This window comes from Musca autumnalis, unplaced genomic scaffold (genome assembly GCF_047663935.1).
Source record: "Musca autumnalis isolate F117 unplaced genomic scaffold, ASM4766393v1 scaffold_2, whole genome shotgun sequence".
Taxonomy (NCBI): Eukaryota; Metazoa; Arthropoda; class Insecta; order Diptera; family Muscidae; genus Musca; species Musca autumnalis.
Genome location: NW_027411755.1, coordinates 48,259,461 through 48,285,761, shown reverse-complemented (window position 1 = coordinate 48,285,761; position 26,301 = coordinate 48,259,461). Strand labels below are relative to the sequence as shown.

General features: G+C 25.6%; 1 protein-coding gene across 1 annotated transcript in view; it reads left to right on the top strand.

The window, feature by feature from the left end:
* Positions 1-26,301, top strand: part of side-II (sidestep II transmembrane protein) — a 482,796-nt gene that overhangs the window by 426,395 nt on the left and 30,100 nt on the right. The window contains exons 15-16 of the mRNA XM_073967649.1: positions 6,994-7,135; positions 26,097-26,278. Coding sequence (XP_073823750.1) covers positions 6,994-7,135; positions 26,097-26,278 — 324 coding nt within the window. The remainder of the gene's footprint in view (positions 1-6,993; positions 7,136-26,096; positions 26,279-26,301) is intronic.

The following is a 26,301-nucleotide window of genomic DNA, read 5'->3' as shown; positions in this document are numbered from 1 at the left end:
AAAATATTTTTCTCATAGACCACAAAACGTGGATTTTTAAAAAATATTTTTCTCATAGACCACAAAACGTGGATTTTTAAAAAATATTTTTCTCATAGACCACAAAACGTGGATTTTTAAAAAATATTTTTCTCATAGACCACAAAACGTGGATTTTTAAAAATATTTTTCTCATAGACCACAAAACGTGGATTTTTAAAAAATATTTTTCTCATAGACCACAAAACGTCAAAACGTGGATTTTTAAAAAATATTTTTCTCATAGACACAAAACGTGGATTTTTAAAAATATTTTTCTCATAGACCACAAAACGTGGATTTTTAAAAATATTTTTCTCATAGACCACAAAACGTGGATTTTTAAAAAATATTTTTCTCATAGACCACAAAACGTGGATTTTTAAAAAATATTTTTCTCATAGACCACAAAACGTGGATTTTTAAAAAATATTTTTCTCATAGACCACAAAACGTGGATTTTTAAAAAATATTTTTCTCATAGACCACAAAACGTGGATTTTTAAAAAATATTTTTCTCATAGACCACAAAACGTGGATTTTTAAAAAATATTTTTCTCATAGACCACAAAACGTGGATTTTTAAAAAATATTTTTTTCATAAACCACAAATCGTGGATTTTTAAAAAATATTTTTTTCATAAACCACAAATCGTGGATTTTTAAAAAATATTTTTTTCATAAACCACAAATCGTGGGATTTTTAAAAAATATTTTTTTCATAAACCACAAATCGTGGATTTTTAAAAATATTTTTTTCATAAACCACAAATCGTGGATTTTTAAAAATATTTTTTTCATAAACCACAAATCGTGGATTTTTAAAAAATATTTTTTCATAAACCACAAATCGTGGATTTTTAAAAAATATTTTTTTCATAAACCACAAATCGTGGATTTTTAAAAAATATTTTTTTCATAAACCACAAATCGTGGATTTTTAAAAAATATTTTTTTCATAAACCACAAATCGTGGATTTTTAAAAATATTTTTTTCATAAACCACAAATCGTGGATTTTTAAAAAATATTTTTTCATAAACCACAAATCGTGGATTTTTAAAAAATATTTTTTTCATAAACCACAAATCGTGGATTTTTAAAAAATATTTTTTTCATAACCACAAATCGTGGATTTTTAAAAAATATTTTTTTCATAAACCACAAATCGTGGATTTTTAAAAAATATTTTTTTCATAAACCACAAATCGTGGATTTTTAAAAAAATATTTTTTTCATAAACCACAAATCGTGGATTTTTAAAAAATATTTTTTTCATAAACCACAAATCGTGGATTTTTAAAAAATATTTTTTTCATAAACCACAAATCGTGGATTTTAAAAAATATTTTTTTCATAAACCACAAATCGTGGATTTTTAAAAAATATTTTTTCATAAACCACAAATCGTGGATTTTTAAAAAATATTTTTTCATAAACCACAAATCGTGGATTTTTAAAAAATATTTTTTTCATAAACCACAAATCGTGGATTTTTAAAAAATATTTTTTTCATAAACCACAAATCGTGGATTTTTAAAAAATATTTTTTTCATAAACCACAAATCGTGGATTTTTAAAAAATATTTTTTTCATAAACCACAAATCGTGGATTTTTTAAAAAATATTTTTTTCATAAACCACAAATCGTGGATTTTTAAAAAATATTTTTTTTCATAAACCACAAATCGTGGATTTTTAAAAAATATTTTTTTCATAAACCACAAATCGTGGATTTTTAAAAAATATTTTTTTCATAAACCACAAATCGTGGATTTTTAAAAAATATTTTTTTCATAAACCACAAATCGTGGATTTTTAAAAAATATTTTTTTAATAAACCACAAATCGTGGATTTTTAAAAAATATTTTTTTAATAAACCACAAATCGTGATTTTTAAAAATATTTTTTTCATAAACCACAAATCGTGGATTTTTAAAAAATATTTTTTTCATAAACCACAAATCGTGGATTTTTAAAAAATATTTTTTTCATAAACCACAAATCGTGGATTTTTAAAAATATTTTTTTCATAAACCACAAATCGTGGATTTTAAAAAATATTTTTTTCATAAACCACAAATCGTGGATTTTTAAAAAATATTTTTTTCATAAACCACAAATCGTGGATTTTTAAAAAATATTTTTTTCATAAACCACAAATCGTGGATTTTTAAAAAATATTTTTTTCATAAACCACAAATCGTGGATTTTTAAAAAATATTTTTTTCATAAAACACAAATCGTGGATTTTTAAAAAATATTTTTTTCATAAACACAAATCGTGGATTTTTAAAAAATATTTTTTTCATAAACCACAAATCGTGGATTTTTAAAAAATATTTTTTTCATAAACCACAAATCGTGGATTTTAAAAAATATTTTTTTCATAAACCACAAATCGTGGATTTTTAAAAAATATTTTTTTCATAAACCACAAATCGTGGATTTTTAAAAAATATTTTTTTCATAAACCACAAATCGTGGATTTTTAAAAAATATTTTTTTCATAAACCACAAATCGTGGATTTTTAAAAAATATTTTTTTCATAAACCACAAATCGTGGATTTTAAAAAAATATTTTTTTCATAAACCACAAATCGTGGATTTTTAAAAAATATTTTTTTCATAAACCACAAAATCGTGGATTTTTAAAAAATATTTTTTTCATAAACCACAAATCGCGGATTTTTAAAAAATATTTTTTCAAAACCACAAATCGCGGATTTTTAAAAAATATTTTTTCATAAACCACAAATCGCGGATTTTTAAAAAATATTTTTTTCATAAACCAAAAATCGCGGATTTTTAAAAAATATATTTTTCATAAACCACAAATCGCGGATTTTTAAAAAATATTTTTTTCATAAACCACAAATCGTAGATTTTTAAAAAATATTTTTTTCATAAACCACAAATCGTAGATTTTTAAAAAATATTTTTTTCATAAACCACAAATCGTGGATTTTTAAAAAATATTTTTTTCATAAACCACTAATCGTGGGTTTTTAAAAAATATTTTTTTCATAAACCACTAATCGTGGATTTTTAAAAAATATTTTTTTCATAAACCACAAATCGTGGATTTTTAAAAAATATTTTTTTCATAAACCACAAATCGTGGATTTTTAAAAAATATTTTTTTCATAAACCACAAATCGTGGATTTTTAAAAAATATTTTTTTCATAAACCACAAATCGTGGATTTTTAAAAAATATTTTTTTCATAAACCACAAATCGTGGATTTTTAAAAAATATTTTTTTCATAAACCACAAATCGTGGATTTTTAAAAAATATTTTTTTCATAAACCACAAATCGTGGATTTTTAAAAAATATTTTTTTCATAAACCACAAATCGTGGATTTTTAAAAAATATTTTTTTCATAAACCACAAATCGTGGATTTTTAAAAAATATTTTTTTCATAAACCACAAATCGTGGATTTTTAAAAAATATTTTTTTCATAAACCACAAATCGTGGATTTTTAAAAAATATTTTTTTCATAAACCACAAATCGTGGATTTTTAAAAAATATTTTTTTCATAAACCACAAATCGCGGATTTTTAAAAAATATTTTTTCATAAACCACAAATCGCGGATTTTTAAAAAATATTTTTTTCATAAACCAAAAATCGCGGATTTTTAAAAAATATATTTTTCATAAACCACAAATCGCGGATTTTTAAAAAATATTTTTTTCATAAACCACAAATCGTAGATTTTTAAAAAATATTTTTTTCATAAACCACAAATCGTAGATTTTTAAAAAATATTTTTTTCATAAACCACAAATCGTGGATTTTTAAAAAATATTTTTTTCATAAACCACTAATCGTGGGTTTTTAAAAAATATTTTTTTCATAAACCACTAATCGTGGATTTTTAAAAAATATTTTTTTCATAAACCACAAATCGTGGATTTTTAAAAAATATTTTTTTCATAAACCACAAATCGTGGATTTTTAAAAAATATTTTTTTCATAAACCACAAATCGTGGATTTTTAAAAAATATTTTTTTCATAAACCACAAATCGTGGATTTAAAAAAAAATATTTTTTTCATAAACCACAAATCGTGGATTTAAAAAAAAATATTTTTTTCATAAACCACAAATCGTGGATTTTTAAAAAATATTTTTTTCATAAACCACAAATCGTGGATTTTTAAAAAATATTTTTTTCATAAACCACAAATCGTGGATTTTTAAAAAATATTTTTTTCATAAACCACAAATCGTGGATTTTTAAAAAATATTTTTTTTCAAAGGCCACAAAACGTGGATTTTTTAAAAATATTTTTTTTCATAGGCCACAAAACGTGGATTTTTAAAAAAATATTTTTTTCATAGGCCACAAAACGTGGATTTTTAAAAAATATTTTTTTCATAGGCCACAAAACGTGGATTTTTAAAAAATATTTTTTTCATAGGCCACAAAACGTGGATTTTTAAAAAATAATTTTTTCATAGACCACAAAACGCGGTTTTTTTTAAAAAGATTTTTTAAAAAATAGTTTTTTCATAAACCCCAAAACGTGGATTTTTAAAAAATAATTTTTTCATACACCACAAAAGGTGGATTTTAAAAAAATAAATTTTTTTCATAGACCACAAATCGTGGATTTTTAAAAAATATTTTTTTCATAAACCACAAATCGTGGATTTTTAAAAAATATTTTTTTCATAAACCACAAATCGTGGATTTTTAAAAAATATTTTTTTCATAAACCACAAATCGTGGATTTTTAAAAAATATTTTTTTCATAAACCACAAATCGTGGATTTTTAAAAAATATTTTTTTCATAAACCACAAATCGTGGATTTTTAAAAAATATTTTTTTAATAAACCACAAATCGTGGATTTTTAAAAAATATTTTTTTCATAAACCACAAGTCGTGGATTTTTAAAAAATATTTTTTTCATAAACCACAAATCGTGGATTTTTAAAAAATGTTTTTTTTTCATAGGCCACAAAACGTAGATTTTTAAAAAATATTTTTTTCATAGGCCACAAAACGTGGATTTTTAAAAAATATTTTTTTCATAAACCACAAAACGTGTATTTTAAAAAAAATATTTTTTTCATAAACCACAAAACGTGGATTTTTCCATAAACCACAAAACGTGTATTTTAAAAAAATATTTTTTTCATAAACCACAAAACGTGGATTTAAAAAAAAAATATATTTTTTTCATAAACCACAAAACGTGGATTTTTAAAAAAATATTTTTGTTCATAAACCACAAAACGTGGATTTTTAAAAAATAATTTTGCATAAACCACAAAACGTGGATTTTTTTAAAAAAAATATTTTATTCAAAAACCACAAAACGTGGATTTTTTTAAAAAAAAATATTTTATTCATAAACCACAAAACGTGGATTTAAAAAAAAAAATTCATAAACCACAAGACGTGGATTTTTAAAAGATATTTTTTTCAAAGACCTCAAAACGTAAATTTTTTAAAAATATTTTTTTTCATAAACAACAAAACTTGGATTTTTAAAAATTATTTTTTCATAAACAATAGAACGTGGATTTTTTAAACAAATATTTTTTCATAGATCTCAAATCGTGAATTTTTTAAAAAATATTTTTTTCATAGACCTCAAACCGTGGATTTTTAAAAAAATATTTTTTTTATAAAGAACAGAACGTGGATTTTTTAAACAAATATTTTTTCATAGACCTCAAACCGTGGATTTTTTAAAAAATATTTTTTTCATAGACCTCAAACCGTGGATTTTTAAAAAAATATTTTTTTATAAAGAACAGAACGTGGATTTTTTAAACAAATATTTTTTCATAGACCTCAAACCGTGGATTTTTTAAAAAATATTTTTTTTTTCATAGACCTCAAACCGTGGATTTTTTAAAAAATATTTTTTTCATAGACCTCAAACCGTGGATTTTTTAAAAATATTTTTTTCATAGAGCACAAAACGTGGATTTGTTAACATATATTTTTTTCATTAACCTCAAAACGTGGATTATTTAAAAAAATGTTTTTTTTTCATAAACCACAAACCGTACCCGCAAAACGTGGATTTAAAAGAAATGTATTCATTATTTTACTGACATTTTTAATATTCCCCATCATTTTAATACATTGCTACCTTTTAAACAAAAACAATTTCACATTTTGTTGAATAAGAGTAATTTACCTCCTCAATGGGTTAAACGACATGGAAACATAAAGTGTGCATCCGTTTTCTTTTTTTTCAACATACTTCAAAATTTCCTTGGGAAATTGTATTTTCAAGTAGTACTCAGGGTGGTGAGTGCATACACTTGTTCTTTATATAAGTGGAATGAGAAGTGTATACGCTTTTCCTATCGCAAATGTGCGAGCTTGTGTGTGCTTATGTGCTGGTAACCTTATGTCGTATATATTTACCAAAAGTGTCAACACATCAATAACATTTGTCATCAACAACAGTTTGTTTATTTAATCAACTAAATATTTGCTTTTCCATTTTTCTTTCTATATGTGTTTTATTTTCTTATGGCAAATACGTGGCAAACCAAAATGCAACAAACAATATTGGCGTAAATAAAACTCTCGCAAACAAAAACAAAATATACACACGCATTTTAATGGATACTACTATGTGGATAACAACAATCAAATCAAATGCGATGACGGTGGCGATAATGATGTTGGTGTTATTGAAAATGCTGTCTTTGCAAACACGCACATTTCTCTGGTGGCCACTATGAATAACATCATGGAACAACGTTATTCTTCGATGCCTATGACCAACGACTGACATTATTTTAATCAACTTCGCTAAATTCAAATTCTTCAAATTTGCAATCATGAATGGAACCTTATTTTGCAACACTGATGGTCTACACATCTCTCCTCCAACTTTTTTTGTCTCTTGGAAAACAAAAAACCAACCACTCATCTTAACCACATCAACAAACACTTTGTATCATATTTTGTGAATTTGAATTGGTCCAGCTTTACCAAATGCCGTTGCAAATTGTACCATCTTCAATCGAACTGAGTTAAGTGTTGACATTCAATGTATACCTGGCTATGATGGTGGTCTTCCACAAATATTTGTTTTGGAAATGTTCTCAACACGCACCGGAATCACAAGGTAAGCAATTTGTTTGTGTTTCTTCTTTTTTCTCATGTTCCCAAAAGCTTCCACAGAGAAATGGTAAGTAAAGAACTGTAGAAAATTGACGATCAATTTGCGGCTTGTACAAACATTTAGAACGAAATGAAAACATTTTGCAGAGGGGTAGGGAAATGGAAGGAAATACATATTTTCATGGACAAAAAAAAAAAATATTAATGTGGATTTTTAAAATATTTTTAATTATTGTGAATTTTTTTAAAAATGTTTTTTTCTTTAATCGTGAATTTTTAAAGATATTTTTTAGTAATCGTGAATTTTTTAAAACTATTTTGTTAGTAATCGTGGATCTTTTAAAAAATATAATCGTGTATTAAAAAAAATATGTTAGTAATCGTGGATATTTTAAAAAATATTTCTCAACAATCGTGGATTTTTTTATAAAAAATATTTTTCAACAATCGGGGATTTTTTTATAAAATAATTGTTTCAATAATGGTGGATTTTTTAAAAATAAAAATATTACTAAAAAGTAATCGTAGATTTTTTAAAAATATTTCTCCAATCATTGATTTTTTAAAAAAATATTTTTCAACAGTCCTGAATTTTTAGTTAATAGTTTTTTCAATAATGGTGGTTTTATTATAAAATATTTGTTTCAATAATAGTGGATTTTTTAAAAATACTTTTGCAATAATTGTGAACTTTTTTAAGATGTTTTTGCAATATTCGTGGATTTTTTTTAAATATTTTTGCAACAATCATGGATTTTGTAAAAAATATTTTTTAATAATCGATTTTTTCAAAATTTCAAAAATATTTTTGTAATAACAGTGGATTTTTTTTTTTTAAATATTTTTTTTATTTTTTTCAATAATCATGGCTTATTTAAAAAAATATTTTTTTGATAATCGTGGAGTTTTAAAATATTTTTGTTCAATAATAGTGGATTTTTTAAAAAAAATATTTTTTTTGTAAAAATCATGGATTTTTAAAAAAATATTTTTGTTCAATAATAGTGGATTTTTAAAAAAAAATATTTTTTTAAATCATGGACTTTTAAATAAAACTTTTTTAATAAACGTGCATTTAAAAAAAAAATCAATAATTTTGGATTTTTTTTAAAATGATTTTTTCAAAAATTGCGATTTTTTAATTTTTTTTTTCATTTTTTTTTTTAAATATTTTTTCAATCATCGTGGATTTTTAAAAAAAAATATTTTTTCAATAATCGTGGATTTTTAAAAAATATCTTTTAATAATCGTGGAGTTTTTAAAATTATTTTTTCAATAATCGTGGATTTTTAAAAATATTTTTTCAATAATCGTGGATTTTTAAAAATTATTTTTTCAATAATCGTGGACATTTAAAACATATATTTTCAATAATCGTGGATATTTTTGAAAAATATTTTTTCAATAATCGTGGATATTTTTGAAAAATATTTTATTTAATAATCGTGGATTTTTAAAAAATATTTTTTCAATAATCGTGGATTTTTAAAAAATATTTTTTTATTAATCGTGGATATTTTTTAAAAATATTTTTTCAATAATCGTGGATTTTTAAAAAAATATTTTTCCAATAATCGTGGATTTTTAAAAATATTTTTTCAATAATCGTGGATTTTTAAAAAATATTTTTTCAATAATCGTGGATATTTTTTAAAAATATTTTTTCAATAATCGTGGATTTTTAAAAAAATATTTTTTCAATAATCCTGGATTTTTAAAAAAATATTTTTTCAATAATCCTGGATTTTTAAAAAAATATTTTTTCAATAATCCTGGATTTTTAAAAAAATATTTTTTCAATAATCCTGGATTTTTAAAAAAATATTTTTTCAATAATCCTGGATTTTTAAAAAAATATTTTTTCAATAATCCTGGATTTTTAAAAAAATATTTTTTCAATAATCCTGGATTTTTAAAAAAATATTTTTTCAATAATCCTGGATTTTTAAAAAAATATTTTTTCAATAATCCTGGATTTTTAAAAAAATATTTTTTCAATAATCCTGGATTTTTAAAAAAATATTTTTTCAATAATCCTGGATTTTTAAAAAAATATTTTTTCAATAATCCTGGATTTTTAAAAAAATATTTTTTCAATAATCCTGGATTTTTAAAAAAATATTTTTTCAATAATCCTGGATTTTTAAAAAAATATTTTTTCAATAATCGTGGATTTTTAAAAAAATATTTTTTCAATAATCGTGGATTTTTAAAAAAATATTTTTTTCAATAATCGTGGATTTTTAAAAAAATATTTTTTCAATAATCGTGGATTTTTAAAAAAATATTTTTTCAATAATCGTGGATTTTTAAAAAATATTTTTTCAATAATCGTGGATTTTTAAAAAATATTTTTTTTTTTAAATAATGGATTATTAAAAAAATATTTTTTTTTAAATAATGGATTTTTAAAAAAACATTTTTTTAAAATCGTGGATTTTACTTACATACAAATAGTAAGTAATTGTGCATTTTTAAAAAAAAAATTTTTTTCAATAGTTTTATTTTTTTAATATTTTTTTGTTTTTTCAATTTTTTAACAAATATTTTTATTCAGTAATAATGGATTTTCTAAAAAAAAATATTTTTTTAAATCGTGGATATTTTAATAATTGCGCATTTTTTTAAAAAAATAATTTTTTCAATAATCTTGGTTTTTTTGAAACATATATTTTTCAATAATCGCGCATTTTTTAATAAATATTTTTTTAGTAATTGTGGATTTTTTAAAAATGTTTTTTTAATAATCGCGATTTAAAAAAAACATTATTTCAATAATCTTGTATATTTTAAAAAATATTTCGTCAATAATCGTGGATTTAAAAAAAATTGTCGATTTAAAAAAAAAATAAAAATTATTGTTTTTCAATAATCGTTTATTTTTAATATGTTTTTCAATAATAGTGGATTTAAAAAATATTTTTTCAATAATCGTGTATTTGTTCAATAATCGCGCATGTTTAAGCTGGATTTTTTAAGAATATTTCTAAAATTTGTTCATAGACAATCGGCACCATAGACATGGATATTTTAAAAATATTTTTTCATGATCAATCAATCACCAACATAAACTTGAAACTTTTAATAATATTTTTTCAAGGACAATCGCCAACATTTACTTGGTTTTTTAGAATATTTTTCATTGACAATCGCCCACAAAAACTTGGCTATTTCAAAATTATTTTTCAATACTGTACGCCATCATTTACTTGGATATTTAGAATATATTTTCAAGGACTCCCACAAATTCAAATTTGATTATCATCATTCCTCTCCAATAGGACCCTCTACTTTGTCCTCGGAAGTGTAGCTTTTTGTAACGAATGTCAACGCATGATTTTCTGTGGCCAACTTGTGTGCATGCTGATGTATCTGTGTTGGCTCCAAAGCGTAACCACCAGTCTTGTCTGGAATATCTAAGTGTATCTAAATTATGTTGAAGCTGTGTGTGTGCGTGTTATAGCCACATTGCAACACGCCATATAGTTATCAAATATGTCATACATATGCTGTTTGTCGTATCGTTCCTTCGGGACTGTATTGTTCGTTCGTTCGTTTTTTTTTTTCTTTGGGAATTTCTTTTAACTCCCACGGATATGTCTCTATGGTGTTTATGTGTTTTTCTTTAACTGTTGTGCCTGTTCGTTCAACATTCAGTACAAATGTTGAATGATTTATGAGCAACAATATCCAACATCAACAACAACTGTTGAAAATGAAGACGAAAAAAAATTCACTGCACACACAATCACACAAACTGGATGTATGGTTAGTAATTGTATGAAGGCCAGGAAAAAATGCCCAACCTAGACTAAGTCAAGAATGAGAAAAAGGATGAGGAACAGTGGTTCTAAGAAATATATTTCTTAAAAAATCGACGATTATTGAACATGTATTTTTTTTTAAAAAAAATTGCGATTATTGAAAAATAGGTATTAAAAATATTTTGTTTAGATTACTGACAAAAATTCTTTAAAAAGAACAGAATTATTTAAAATTTTTTTACTTAAAAAATCCAGATTTATTAAAAATATTTTTAAAACATCCACGATTATTAAAATTTTTATAAATATCCAGGATTATTTGAAAACTATTTTTAAATATCCAGGATTATTTGAAAAATATAAAAAATCCACGATTATTTTTAAAAAAAAATTAAAAAATCCAAAATTATTTAAAAAATAATTTTTAAACATCCACGATTATTTGAAAAATATTTTTAAAAAATCCAAAATTATTTGAAATATGCTTTTAAAAATCCATATTTATTCAAATATTTTTAAAAATACAATACTTATGAAAATATTTTTTAAAAAATCTACGATTATTTGAAACATATTTTTTAAAAAATCCACGATTATTTGAAAAACATTTAAAAAAAACGCGATTATTTATTTTTTTATTTTTAACAAATTCACGATTATTTAAAAAACATTTTTAAGAAATCCACGATCTTTGGAAAAATATTTTTAAAATAATTTGAAAAATATTTTTAAAAATCGGCGATTATTTGAAACATATTTTTAAAAAATCCACGATTGTTCGAAAAATATTTTTTAAAAATCTAATATTTGAAAAATATTTAAAAAAATCCACGATTATTTGAAAAATATTTTTAAAAGTCCATGAATATATGATTTCTTTTTATTTTTTAAAAATCTAATATTTGAAAAATATTTAAAAAAATCCACGATTATTTGAAAAATATTTTTAAAAGTCCACGAATTTATGATTTTTTTTAATTCACGATTATTTGAAATACTTTTTTAAAAATCCACGATTATTTTAAATATATATTTAAAAAATCCACGATTATTTGAAAAATATTTTTAAAAAACCCCTGATTATTTGAAAAATATTTTTAAAAAAATCCGTGATTATCTGAAACATATTTTTAAAAAATCCACGATTATCTGAAACATATTTTTAAAAAAATCCGCAATTATTGAAAAGATTTTTTAAAAAATCCACGATTATTTGAAAATATTTTTTTAAAAAATCCACTAATATTAGGGAAATACTTTTTTTATAATCCCACGTTTATTTGGAAAATATTGTTTTGTAAAAATCCACGGTTATTTGGAAAATATTTTTTTAAATTCCACTATTATTTGGATTTTTTAAATTCTACGATTATTTTGAAAATATTGTTAGTAAAAATCCACGGTTATTTGGATTTTTTTTTTTTCACATTCCACGATTATTTGGAAAATATTTTTTTTTCAAATTCCACGGTTATTAGGAAAATATTTTTTTTTTAAATTCCACTTTTACTTGGATTTTTTTAAATTCTACGATTATTTTGAAAATATTTTTTTTAATTCCACGATTATTTTGATTTTTAAAAAATTTTAAATTCTGCGTTTATTTGAAAAATATTTTTTAAAAAATCCACGATTATTTGAGAAATATTTTTTAAAAAATTTTAAATTCTGCGTTTATTTGAAAAATATTTTTTAAAAAATCCACGATTATTTGAGAAATATTTTTTAAAAAATCCACGATTATTTGAAAAATATTTTTTAAAAAATCCACGATTATTTGAAAAATATTTTTTAAAAAATCCACGATTGTTTGAAAAATATTTTTTAAAAATCCACGATTATTTGAAAAATATTTTTTAAAAAATCCACTATTATTTGAAAAATATTTTTTAAAAAATCCACGATTATTTGAAAAATATTTTTTAAAAAATAGTGGATTTTTTAAAAAATATTTTTCAAATAATCGTGGATTTTTAAAAAATATTTTTCAAACAATCGTGGATTTTTTAAAAAATATTTTTCAAATAATCGTGGATTTTTTAAAAAATATTTTTCAAATAATCGTGGATTTTTTAAAAAATATTTTTCAAATAATCGTGGATTTTTTAAAAAATATTTCTCAAATAATCGTGGATTTTTTAAAAAATATTTCTCAAATAATCGTGGATTTTTTAAAAAATATTTTTCAAATAATCGTGGATTTTTTAAAAAATATTTCTCAAATAATCGTGGATTTTTTAAAAAATATTTCTCAAATAATCGTGGATTTTTTAAAAAATATTTTTCAAATAAACGCAGAATTTAAAATTTTTTAAAAAATATTTCTCAAATAATCGTGGATTTTTTAAAAAATGTTTTTCAAATAAACGCAGAATTTTAAATTTTTTAAAAAATATTTCTCAAATAATCGTGGATTTTTTAAAAAATATTTTTCAAATAAACGCAGAATTTAAAATTTTTTAAAAATCAAAATAATCGTGGAATTAAAAAAAATATTTTCAAAATAATCGTAGAATTTAAAAAAAATCCAAGTAAAAGTGGAATTAAAAAAAAAAAATATTTTCCTAATAACCGTGGAATTTGAAAAAAAAAATATTTTCCAAATAATCGTGGAATGTGAAAAAAAAATCCAAATAACCGTGGATTTTTACAAAAATATATTAAATATTTTTTAAAAAATCCACGATTATTTGAAAAATATTTTTTAAAAAATCCACGATTGTTTGAAAAATATTTTTTAAAAATCCACGATTATTTGAAAAATATTTTTTAAAAAATCCACTATTATTTGAAAAATATTTTTTAAAAAATCCACGATTATTTGAAAAATATTTTTTAAAAAATCCACGATTATTTGAAAAATATTTTTTAAAAAATCTACGATTATTTAAAAAACGTTTTTTTTTTTTTTAAATTCCAAGATTATTTAAAAAAGTTTTTTAAAAAATCCAAGATTATTTAAAAAAAGTTTTTTTTTTTTTAAATGCCAAGATTATTTAAAAAACGTTTTTTAAAGATTCCAAGATTATTTAAAAAACGTTTTTTAAAGATTCCAAGATTATTTAAAAAACGTTTTTTAAAAAATCCACGATTATTTGAAAAAAATATTTTTTAAAAAATCCACGATTATTTGTTAAATATTTTTAAAAAATCCACGATTCTTTGTTAAATAGTTTTAAAAAATCCACTATTATTTGTTAAATATTTTTAAAAAATCCACGATTTTTTGTTAAATATTTTTTAAAAAATCCACGATTATTTGTTAAATATTTTTAAAAAATAAACGATTATTTGGAAATATTTTTTAAAAAATCCACGATTATTTGTTAAATATTTTTAAAAAATAAACGATTATTTGGAAATTTTTTTTAAAAAATCCACGATTATTTGAAAAATATTTTTTTAAAAATCCACGATTATTTGAAAAATATTTTTTAAAAAATCCACGATTATTTGAAAAATATTTTTTAAAAAATCCACGATTATTTGAAAAATATTTTTTAAAAAACCCCCGATTATTTGAAAAATATTTTTTAAAAAATCCGCGATTATTTGAAAAATATTTTTTAAAAATTCCACGATTATTTGAAAAATATTTTTAAAAATTGAACAATTTTTTTTTTAAATATTTTTAAAAATTCCACGTCTATTTGAAAAATATTTTTAAAAAATTTCAATTATTGAAAAGTTTTATTAAAAAAAAAACGACTAAAAAATTAAAAAAACATCCAAAGATTATAGAACATAAAAAAAAAAATAAATAAAATATTTTTTAAAAAACCCCCGATTATTTGAAAAATATATTTTTAAAAATCAACGATTATTTGAAAAATATATTTTTAAAAATTAACGATTATTTGAAAAATATTTTTAAAAAATCCACGATTATTTGAAAAATATTTTTAAAAAATCCACGATTATTTGAAAAATATTTTTAAAAAATATATAATATTTTTAAAAATATAAATATATATAATTTTAAAAAAATATTTTAAAATTTTAAGAAATACGCGATCATTTGATATTTATTTTTAAAAAAATTACTATTATCCGAAAAATATTTTTAAAAATCCACCATTATTTGAAAAATATTTTTAAAAATCCACCATTATTTGAAAAATATTTTTAAAAAATCCAAGATTATTTGATTATTTTTTTAAATCCACCATTATTTGAAAAATATTTTTAAAAAATTCACGATTATTTGAAAAATATTTTGAAAAAATTCACGATTATTGGAAAAAATATTTTGAAAAAATCCACGATTTTTGAAAAAAAATATTTTAAAAAACCCGCGATTAAAATATTTTATAAAAATCCACGATTATTTGAAAAATATTTGTACAAAATCCACGATTATTTGAAAAATATTTTATAAAAATCCACGATTATTTAAAAAATATTTTTACAAAATCCTCTATTATTTGAAAAATATTTTTAAAAAATCCAAGATTATTTGAAACATATTTTTAAAAAATCCACGAGTGTTTGGAATTTTTTTTTAAAAATCCACGATTATTTGAAACATATTTTTAAAAAAACCACGACTAAAAAAGTAAAAAGAAATATATGTATATTATAGAACATATTTTTCCAGGATTATTGCATTATTTTGAGTTGAATTGGACCCACTGTAAGGCCTTCCTCCCCTCTTCAAATGCGTACATATGTTTATCCTCACAAGATCCTAACTAAACACCATTGACTATGTATGAACATATCCACTCAAGTGTGTCCTTGTGTATTTGATGATGATATGCATACAAGTGTATAAATTTATGTACAATTGTTCTGTGTTTAAGGATACGTGTGCTGCTATGGTACTTCTTGATGTATGTATGAGTACGTGTGTGTGTGAATTTATATTGAGGATGATGGATACGCATGTATGCTAAATGTCCATACAGGTATAGGCCGTCGACTTATAGTGTGGTTAAGGGAGCAATATCAATTGCTAGAATAACAGCAACATTTCAGGTGATGACAATGGCATGGACGACAATGGCGGCGAAAAATGGAAGGGTAGATAAAGAAGTTAGTGTCGGATAAAAATCAAGAAGTAAAACGTTGGAAGACGTTTTTATTTTATTTTTTAGTCTTGCAAAACCTTCAAAAATGCCCTCTAAGCAACATCGTAAAAGAATTTCTTATCAAAACATAATCCATTAAAGTAATTAATTACGCTTTAAAAGCATAATCTATAGTTTTGCTTTTTTCACACATCCTATTAATCATCATTAATTATAAATTTCCAATACAATTTCTGCATCCGTATTTTCCGTATCTCTTAACCACAACTCGTTTAAGTGCTATATTTTCTCCATACTACCGAAAATATACTCTGTTTCAAACATAAACAGAAGTCTTTGGTTCATATGGCAGAGATGTCATTCAACAACATTTGATAGCACTTCAAGATATGGAGATGTGGTTGAAGATACCTTTGTGTGTGAGTCTGTTTGCACACACACTCCTTGAAATTTATAAGAGTATATCAATTTATATTGAGACATATTAACGTCAATTAGTTTTGCGGTTTTCCATCAATGGTCTGTTAAATGAAGTGCAATGTAAAGTGCGATATGCTGTTGGTGGGCGATTGAGTGAGCAAGTGAATGAGTTGATAACACCCTAAAGAGTTGTGAAGAAGTTCATGGTGGTTTGAACTACTAGTGGGTGGGAGTAGGAAATAATTACGATAGAAATCCACAAAATCAAATTATTTGTAGCTATACAAAGAGGAGTGAAAGGAAATCTTTTGAAAGCATGAAGTAAGGCAGAAGTAAAGGTGGTTCTCATTGTAGGCATCACTTTCAATTAGATTAAAAGATGACAATATTGAAACGTGGTAAATCTATTTACCGCAAGTTTTCTTATTTTGTGGTTTTTATAAATACCACATTTTATAAATTATTTTTAATATATAATTAGTAAAGAATTTTCGGTATCCATTAGACTTTGGCTTATTTTTGGCTTTATAAACTATTTTTTGTCCTACCATAAGGTGTCCCTTTAAGGGACAAATCAGCATTCATATTGTATATTTTTTATTGGAATATAAATCGTTGTAAAATTGATATATTCTGCAAATGAATGCAAAATTTACAGCAGGTTTTGTATGAAAACATTTTGGTCTTGATCATGGTGGTGAAAGAGAATAGGAAGAAAATTATAAAAAAGATAAATATCAACAAGTGAGCCGAGGCTATAGTCGGGTCGGGCCGACTATGCGATACCCTACACCACTACCCCTGTGCATAAGCTTTTGACTGGTAAAATTCAAAATATTAAAATTGGGTAGCTTAGCGCCTTTGCTCTGAATGTCTTCATTAATACCGTAAATTTTGTTGAAACGCTTTTGAGTACATCGTCAGCACAACTCAAATAAAACAAGTGAGCAAAGGCTATAGTCTGGACGGGGCCTACCATGTGCCGTTGGAATACCTCTACTAGAAGCCGATATATTTGCAAAGAATAAAACTTTGAATTTGTCTCCACATAAGTTTTTGCCCATTCCGACCCCAGAATACCCGACCATTACCAAAATCAATAGATTTTTTTTCTCGGTAGGACCCCAATTAACCCCCAAAATTTCGTCACGATCCGATCAAAATTGCGACCTGTAGCGCGACTTCGAAAAAAAACGAAAAACGGGATGTATTACTGACTATGTCTATATTTCCGTTATTTGGCCACCTGCGCCAACCTACTTTGCATCATTGTAAAGATAGGATTTTCTACTTTCATAGTCTGACTTTGTTTTTGGAAAGTCCCCACCTAAAGCTGTGATATTCGTCAATATGATTAAAATCGCAAACATGAAAAGTTGGGTTCTATTAGAGGCTCTTGCGATATCTTCGTTGTTTGACCACCCACGTTACAACGTTGCAAAGGCGATATCTTCTACTTTCTTTAGTATGTTTTGCTTTTCATATACCCCATATAGAAGCGGAGATATCGGTTTGAAATGAAATGTTGATTTTTTCTCCAAATAAGTTTTTTGCCCATTCCGACCCCTGAATATTATCCGACCATCACCAAAATCAATAGGCTTCCGGGACCCTCACCAACACCCAAAATTTGGTGACGATCGGATTAAAATTGCGACCTGCCATATCGACTTAGCTCGTCGAGACATTCATTTTGGTATATATATGTACATATGTATGAGAAAACCAACTTATAATGCCCTCCTAACATAGTGATGTAGGGTATAATAAATATTCTGAAAAAATACTATGATTAATGGTTGAAAATTTCACAATTCCTTAAAAAGTCCTCACTTGAGTAGGTGGTGCCTACGTTTAAAAGTCAACTATTAATACGAAGAATGTCCCTCCCTCGCAACTTAAAAAAAAAGTGGGCAATTTTTTCTTCCAAACGACATCATTTTTGGGGCGGAACAATTCGTTTTTGTCTCTTTTTGTTCCATACGCCAAACGACATGGATATGGAACTAAAAAGTTCAAAATTGTTTTGTTCCATACGCCAAACTTTTTGGATATGGAACAAAATGATAAACTTTTCGGTGTCGCAAGGCGGATATGGAACATATTGCCATCTGAATATCTCGGAATCTATAAGAGATAGAGAAAAACCGACAAAAAATCTGAAAGAGCATGTTTAAAAACCTTGTAAGGTCATCTCAAAATGTCAAAAATGGCCTATAATAATGCCGACTACATCGGTGATAAACTTTGAAATAATTATGTAAAAATGTACCGAAGTAAACATTATCCAATATAACGGCATTATTATGAGTGTTATTGGTAGAAACCACAGGTAAAAAGACAGATCGAATATTTGGGTAGAAAGTGAAAATTAATTTATCGACAGGATAAATTAATATTCTATGGTTAGAAGGAAAATAATTTGGTTAGTAGGCGGATAATTTGCTGCTGTCCAGAGATGATCTGTCGAAATGTATGACATGCGAGTATATTATAATATTTTCCAACGTACAATAAATATAGCAAAAAATAAAAAAGTTAATAAAGACAAGTTCGTTCTAGAAAGAGAGTAGTCTATTCATTATTTCACAGCCGCGAGTATTGCGGCAGATCCTCTATATAATGTAAACTCATATGATGAAGACATGGATGACAAAAAGAATATGATGTACCTCTAATATTGGCAGACAGAATTGCAAGACACCGAAAAGACAAGTAGAATGAGAAACAGCGGCATAGTTTACATTCGGTAGAAGAAGAGGATGCAGCTCAACCACACGATTAAATATATTCTAGTATGCTTTATACTCGCCTGCGTATACATAGACTGTTCAAGCATCCTTCATCTGGGAGGTTCTTCAATGTTCAAATGAAATCCAGATGCGCATACAAACATACTGGTATACAAACAGACGAATTAATGTAAACAACTAATATGGTCAAGGCAATACATACGAGCGAGTAGGAGGGGCCACAATGTATGACGTCACAATGTAGAACAGGGGTGTGCTAGCACACAGGCAAATTGTGAAAACGTACTCTTAGTTTTTTGTGAACCATAAACAATAAAGAGTGTATGCAATGTTGTATTTATAATTTTTGATAATTAATGTTTAACAAATGTTGAAATAAGTAATGAAACATCAAGAATAATTAAATATTAATTCTCCCTTAAATTTGACTCTCTCTCTCGATTTTGCTCAGCTCTGAGGTAGAAGCATAACTGAACAGTCAAAACAAATGAAAGAGAGAGAGCGAGTGAGAATACAAAAACAATAAGCTAAGCTAAGTAGAAGGAGTAGGAGGGGTCACAATGAATGACGTCACAATGTAGTAGCAAAATGGAATAATGAAAACAAATGAGCAAGCAGTGCAAATCAAGACTAAGAGATAATTTCCTGACTGCAGTAAACTAAATGCTTAATAAAAACTACGTTGCATTTCAAATTCTAAAATTAAGAGAAATTCCTCTAAATTTACTTAAATCTACCAATTACATTCATAACAATGTTTCTTCAAGGATAGCGATATTTTTAATATATTTTTTAAAGGATCTCTCCTTTCTAAATTTATTAAGGACATGAATTTTATGTATATACTTTGTCCAACGTTGCGATTTTTTTAAATATTTAATAAATATTTTTTCAACTACTGATAAAGGTGGATTTTTTAAAATATATTGTTTAAGGACGAAGCATTGTGGCGTTTTTTTATTGGGATAGCGTTTGCAATTTTGTTTTTCAAAATAGTCTGGCTTAATCCCATTGTTGTTGTTTTAATATTTTAAAACAACTATTTTATTAGTGGAAAAGATTTGGCATTACTAGCCAAGGGGTAAGGCAGGGAATACTATAGTTTCGATCCACGCCACTGGATCTCATCAGTTCCCTTGTTTCTTGTTTGTGGATATTCTCCACCGAAGTTATTTTTCAATAACTTCTTCAACAAGAAACTTTTTATACCCAAACATCAATCGTCAGCTCGAAGTATAAAGTTAAGCAAAGAAAAAAGTTCAATGAGAAGTTTTTCCTTGGCAACCTCATACAACTCCGACGAAAGTGTCTGCGAAAACAATTCAAACCTCTTCCACTTGTATGTGTCGTCGAATTTCGACGAATGCACACACCAAAATTTGGTTGGTCTGCTTTACAGCAAAAACAACACACGTCGTGCCAGTGTCTTCAATTTGAAGCATTGTGGCGTTTTTTTATTGGGATAGTGTTTGCAATTTTGTTTTTTCAAAATAGTCTGGCTTAATCCCATTGTTGTTGTTTTAATATTTTAAAACAACTATTTTATTAGTGGAAAAGATTTGGCATTGCTCGCCAAGGGGTAAGGCAGGGAATACTATAGTTTCGATCCACGCCACTGGATCTCATCAGTTCCCTTGTTTCTTGCTTGTGGATATTCTTTCGTCGGAGTTGTATGAGGTTGCCAAGGACAAACTTCTCATTGAACTTTTTTCTTTGCTTACCTTTATACTTCGAGCTGACGATTGATGTTTGGGTATAAAAAGTTTCTTGTTGAAGAAGTTATTGAAAAATAACTTCGGTGGAGAATATCCACAAACAAGAAACAAGGGAACTGATGAGATCAAGTGGCGTGGATCGAAACTATGGTATTCCCTGCCTTACCCCTTGGCGAGCAATGCCAAATCTTTTCCACTAATAAAATAGTTGTTTTAAAATATTAAAACAACAACAATGGGATTAAGCCAGACTATTTTGAAAAAACAAAATTGTTAAAGGACGTCGATTTTTTCAAATAATTTCCCAAGGACGTGGATTTTTTAAAAATATTCTTTCAAGAACGTGGATTTTTTTTTTTAAATATTTCTCAAGGACGTAGATTTTTTTAGAAATATTTTCTCAAGGACTTGGATTTTTTAAAAATATTTTCTCAAGACGTTGATTTTATTAAAAATATTTTCCTAATGACTTGGTTTTTTTCAACCAAGTTTTCAAGAACGAGGATTTTTTAAAAATATTTTTTCAACGGCGTGGTTTTTTCACAAACAAGTTTTCAAAATGTGTATTTTTTTAAAAATATTTTTTCAAAGGCGTGGATTTTTTATTAAACATTGCGATTTTTTAAATATCACAGTGTGTAATTTTTTTAGTCATGGTTTATTAACCACACCACAGAGGGATAGAAGACCAAAAATAAAAAGACCTGAGGCCTTGATGTCAAAAGGGATAATTTTGCCAGGCACACATCTTCTAAACCGCTGGGAATTTGGGTTTACTCGTAGAGGTTGTAGCTCTCGTCTTAGAGAATAATAATTGCGAACACATTCAACCTCACCTTCAAGGTCAAAATCGTCAATGTTAAACTTTCCTTTGTTCCTGAGATTTTAGTCCACCGATATCAAACCGATCAAAATTGAAGCAAACAACCAACTAGAAAAATGTACCTAAGATCTTAGTAGACAACTTTCTAGAACAAACGATTTTTGTAGAAATGCTCAAAATAGCAAATCAAATGAAATTTTTATCCTCCTTTCTCGGTCCCTGCTCCATAGATACTAAACCGTTCAAAATTCAAGAAAACAATAGACCACAATAATGTAGCAAACATGTCAGCAAACAACTTTCTGGAACATTCGAAATGTCTGTGACCGGTTCTTAAATGTGAAAATTGCCAAAAACTTTTTAATATATTCGATTTTTCTACTTTTTTTCTGCGATTCCGGTCCAAAGTCAACTACAGTCAACTACAAAAATGTACCTAAGTTTTCAATAAACAACTTTCTAGAACATAAAAAGATTCTAGGGGCGGTTCGACAAGGACTTTTCAAGGACTAATAAACGTGAGTTTTCTTTTAAGTTTAAGATTATTGGATGAAAAAAGAATAAAAATAAAATAACCGTCGATCTAAAAAAATATTTGGTTGAAAAACATATATTTTTGCGAGACGTGGATTTTTTAAATACATTTTCAAGGACAAATTAAAGTGAACAAAATTTAAAATTATTGAAAAAATATTAATCCAGGAGTACTGAAAAACTATTTGTTGGAAAATTCAAGATTATTGAAAAATAATTTTTGAAAAATACACGATGTTTGAAAAATATTTGTTGAAAATAATTCACGATTATAGAAAAAATATTCGTTGAAAAATCTAAGATTATTGAAATATATTTTTTGAAATATTATTTTGGAAAAAATAGACTTTGAAAGACCACGATTATTGGAAGAAATATATTTTGAAAACTCCACTATTTTTATACCCTCCACCATAATCGGTACCTCCCGATTTCCGGTATGTAGAAGGTTGAGGCCACAATAATCCACCGAAATTGCTGACATTTGGTACTTAGTCTTCGTTAGGGATATAAAACTTTCCTCCAGAAATCTATCGGTATAGAACTACGCCTTTATGTAGCCCCCATAGAACGGTACCTCCCGATTTTCGATATTTTGGAAGTTGTGGCCACAATAAGCCACCGAAATGACTGAAATGTGGTACTTAGTCTTCGTTGGGGGTATTAAACTTTCCCCCAGAAATTTGACGTTATACGTCCACGCCTTCATATAGCCCCCATAGAACGGTACCTTCCGATTTTCGGTATTTTGAAAGTTGTGGCCACAATAATCCACAGAAATTACTGAAATGTAGTACTTAGTCTTGGTTAGGGGTACAAAACTTTCCCCCGAAATTTGTCCGTATAGGTCCACGCCATCATATAGCCCCCATAGAACGGTACCTCCCGATATTCGGTATTTTGAAGGTTGTGGCCACAATAGTCTACCGAAATGCCTAAAATTTGGTACTTTGTCTTCTTTGGTGGTATAGAACTTTCCCCCAGAAATTTGTCGGTATAGGTCCACGCCTTCATATAGCCCCCATAGAACGGTACCCCCGATTTTCGGTATTTTTAAGGATGTGGTCTAAATAATCCACCGAAATGGCTGAAATTTGTTACTTAGTCTTCGTTAGTGGTATAAAACTTTCCCCCAGAGATTTGTCGGTACAGCCCCATGTATTAATATAGCCCCCAATACAAGTCGTGGTGGAGGGTATAACAAGTTCGACCCGGCCGAACTTAACGCCGTTCTTGCTTGTTGATAAAATAATCTTTGAAAAATCTACGGCTATTGAAAAGGTATTCCTTGAAAAATCCACGATTATTGAAAAAAAAAATCCACGATTAATGAAAAAATATTCTTTGCAAAATCCACCATTACTGAAAAAAATTTTGTTGAAGAATTTACGAATATTAAAAAATATCTTCTTTGAAAAACTAAAGGAGGGGTGGATTGTTAAAATTTTTTTTTTAAATATTTTTTCAAGAGCCTGCATTTTTTTAAATATTTTTTCAAGATCGTGGATTTTTTAAAATATTTTTCGATGTAGGCGAGATTTTTAATTTTTTTTCAAAGGTGTAGATATTTTAAAAGTATGTTTTCAATGATTGCGATTTTTTTTTTAAATATTTGTTCAAGGATTGCGATTTTTTAAAAATATTTTTTTAAGGATGGCGATTGTGTTTTAACTTTTTTAACAATTGCGATTTTTTTTTAAATATTAAAAAAATATTTGTTCAGGTACTAATAAAGGTGAATTTAATACTGTTTTGAAGGACTAATAAACGTTGATATTTTCAAGGATGGCGATTATTGACAAAATATTCATTTTAAAATCCACGATTATTAAAACAATATTTGTTGAAAAAAATATTATTTAAAAAATCCAAGATTATTGACAACATATTCATTTTAAAATATACGATTATTAAAAAAATTGTTGAAAAATCTTGAAGCATAAATGGATGGTGCTTACACATGGGAAGTTTTTGCGGATTCTGAAACTACAATGTGCATAGAAGAGAAAAATAATAAAAAAAATCGCAGGAGCGCTTTTTAAATAAAACGCGATTTAAGTCGGCATTTTTAAGGGTTTTTTAGGTTTTCATGGTTTTGCTTGGAAACCGCAAGTCATATCGAAATGAAGCAGATAAAAATATTGTAGCTATGAAAATTCTCTACAAGATTGACATTCATGGTATTTTCGTAAGTTTTACCGTTTTTGAGATATAGAAGTTCAAATTGGCACAATGCACTGACTGTATCATCTCCTTATAAAACTTATACTTAAATTTATATATCTCAAAAATGGTACAACCTAGGAAGAAGATACGAAAGCCAATCGTGTAGAGAATTTTCACAGCTACAACATTTTTCTCTATTTCCATTCCGATAGGACTTAAGGTTTTCAAGCAAAATCCTGAAGACCTGAGAAAAACATCTGAATGGTTGATCTGAAAAACCTCAAAAACCTACAAAAAATGTATGCAGGTCAATCTTGTACAGAATTTTCACTGTTACAAAATTTTCCTTAGTCCCATTTCGATAGGACTTCCGGTTTCCAAGCAAAATCGTGAAAACCTAAAAACCTATAAATGTGAACTTTGACCGCGATCTATTTATAAACCCCTCCAACGATTTTTCTCACTTTGCTGTTTCAAAATCCGCAAAAACTTTCCAGGTGTAAGCGTTTTTCACTTAAAGTTAGTTAAGGTATATGTATAACATATAACATTTTATAAGGTAGCGAAACAGTCAATGCATTGTCCACGCATTTAAACTTCTACATATATCTCAATAACAGAAAACCTACGAAAATACCATGAAGGTCATTCTTGAAGAGAATTTTCATAGCTACAACATTTTCTTTAGTACTATTTCGGAAAGACTTGCGGTTTCTAAGCAAAATCGTGAAAACCTAAAACACCCCTAAAAATGTCAACTGGAATCTTTATTTAAAAAGCGCTCCGGAGATTTTTTTATTTTTCTCATCTATGAACATTCTAGTTTCAGAATCCGCAAAAACTTCCCAGGTGTAAGCACCTTTCATTTAAAGTTGATTCAAGAGCACCGTGTCCACGACTACTAAAAAAATTATTCTTTGAAATGTCAACGATTACTGAAAAAATATTTGTTAAAAATCCGCTATTATTGACAAAATGTTTTTAAAAAATAATTTTCTTTGAAAAATCCACGACTTTTGAAAGACATTATTTGATAAAAAATAAAAAAATATTTTTCATTTATACATATAAAGGACATAAAAATCGTGATAATAATACTATGTGTTATCTAATGTAATACCTTCATAACGTTCCATATTAAGCGGTGCCATTTAACGAAGGGAAGACATTTAAAAATCAGTTTGAAAAAGAACATCACATGATTATTGAAAAAAATATTCATAGAAGATGGCAAAATAACATAGAAAATTTATTCCACACAATATACACTTGTTTATGTATTTTCAATAACATCTAGTCATCGATAAGGGAACGAAGAAAAAGGTAAAACTTCATTAAAGAAATGCAATCAGTGAAAATGGGGGACGAATTCATACAAAATGCATAAAATGGTATAAACTAAAAAAAGGTATGTCGTAGATGAATCTATTAACATTGATTTGCAAAACTAAATTTATAGTGGAACCTTAGGCAGGGGAACAAAACAAAACAAAAAGGACACAACAAACTTGCCAAATATTTTTGCAGGAAACACTGCAACCAAATTGTAACAAAAATCAGCAAAATTTGAATTAGACATCTATTCGTACAGTGAAGAGTTTTCTTTTTATGAGATTTTACTGTTATTTTATACACAATATTTCATTTCTTTTTACCCTTGTTTCTTCCATATAAATATCTACTATACATTTTTTAGCTGTAATATTGATTTTATGTCCTTTTCATTATTCTTGTCCTGTTTTTTTTCTATCTATTCCAGATATAATATAACCAACCCTGAGGAGCCACAATTTTCTTTGGAAAATTTGGATACTTTAACATCTATAATGACCCAAGAGAACAATTCATTGAGATTGCGTATTTATGCCTACAATCAAAAGGGACGAAGTCCTTCGTATCTAATACAGGATTTGGTGATTGGAGCTACTGGCTTTAAAAACGGTATGTATCAGATGCATCAGATA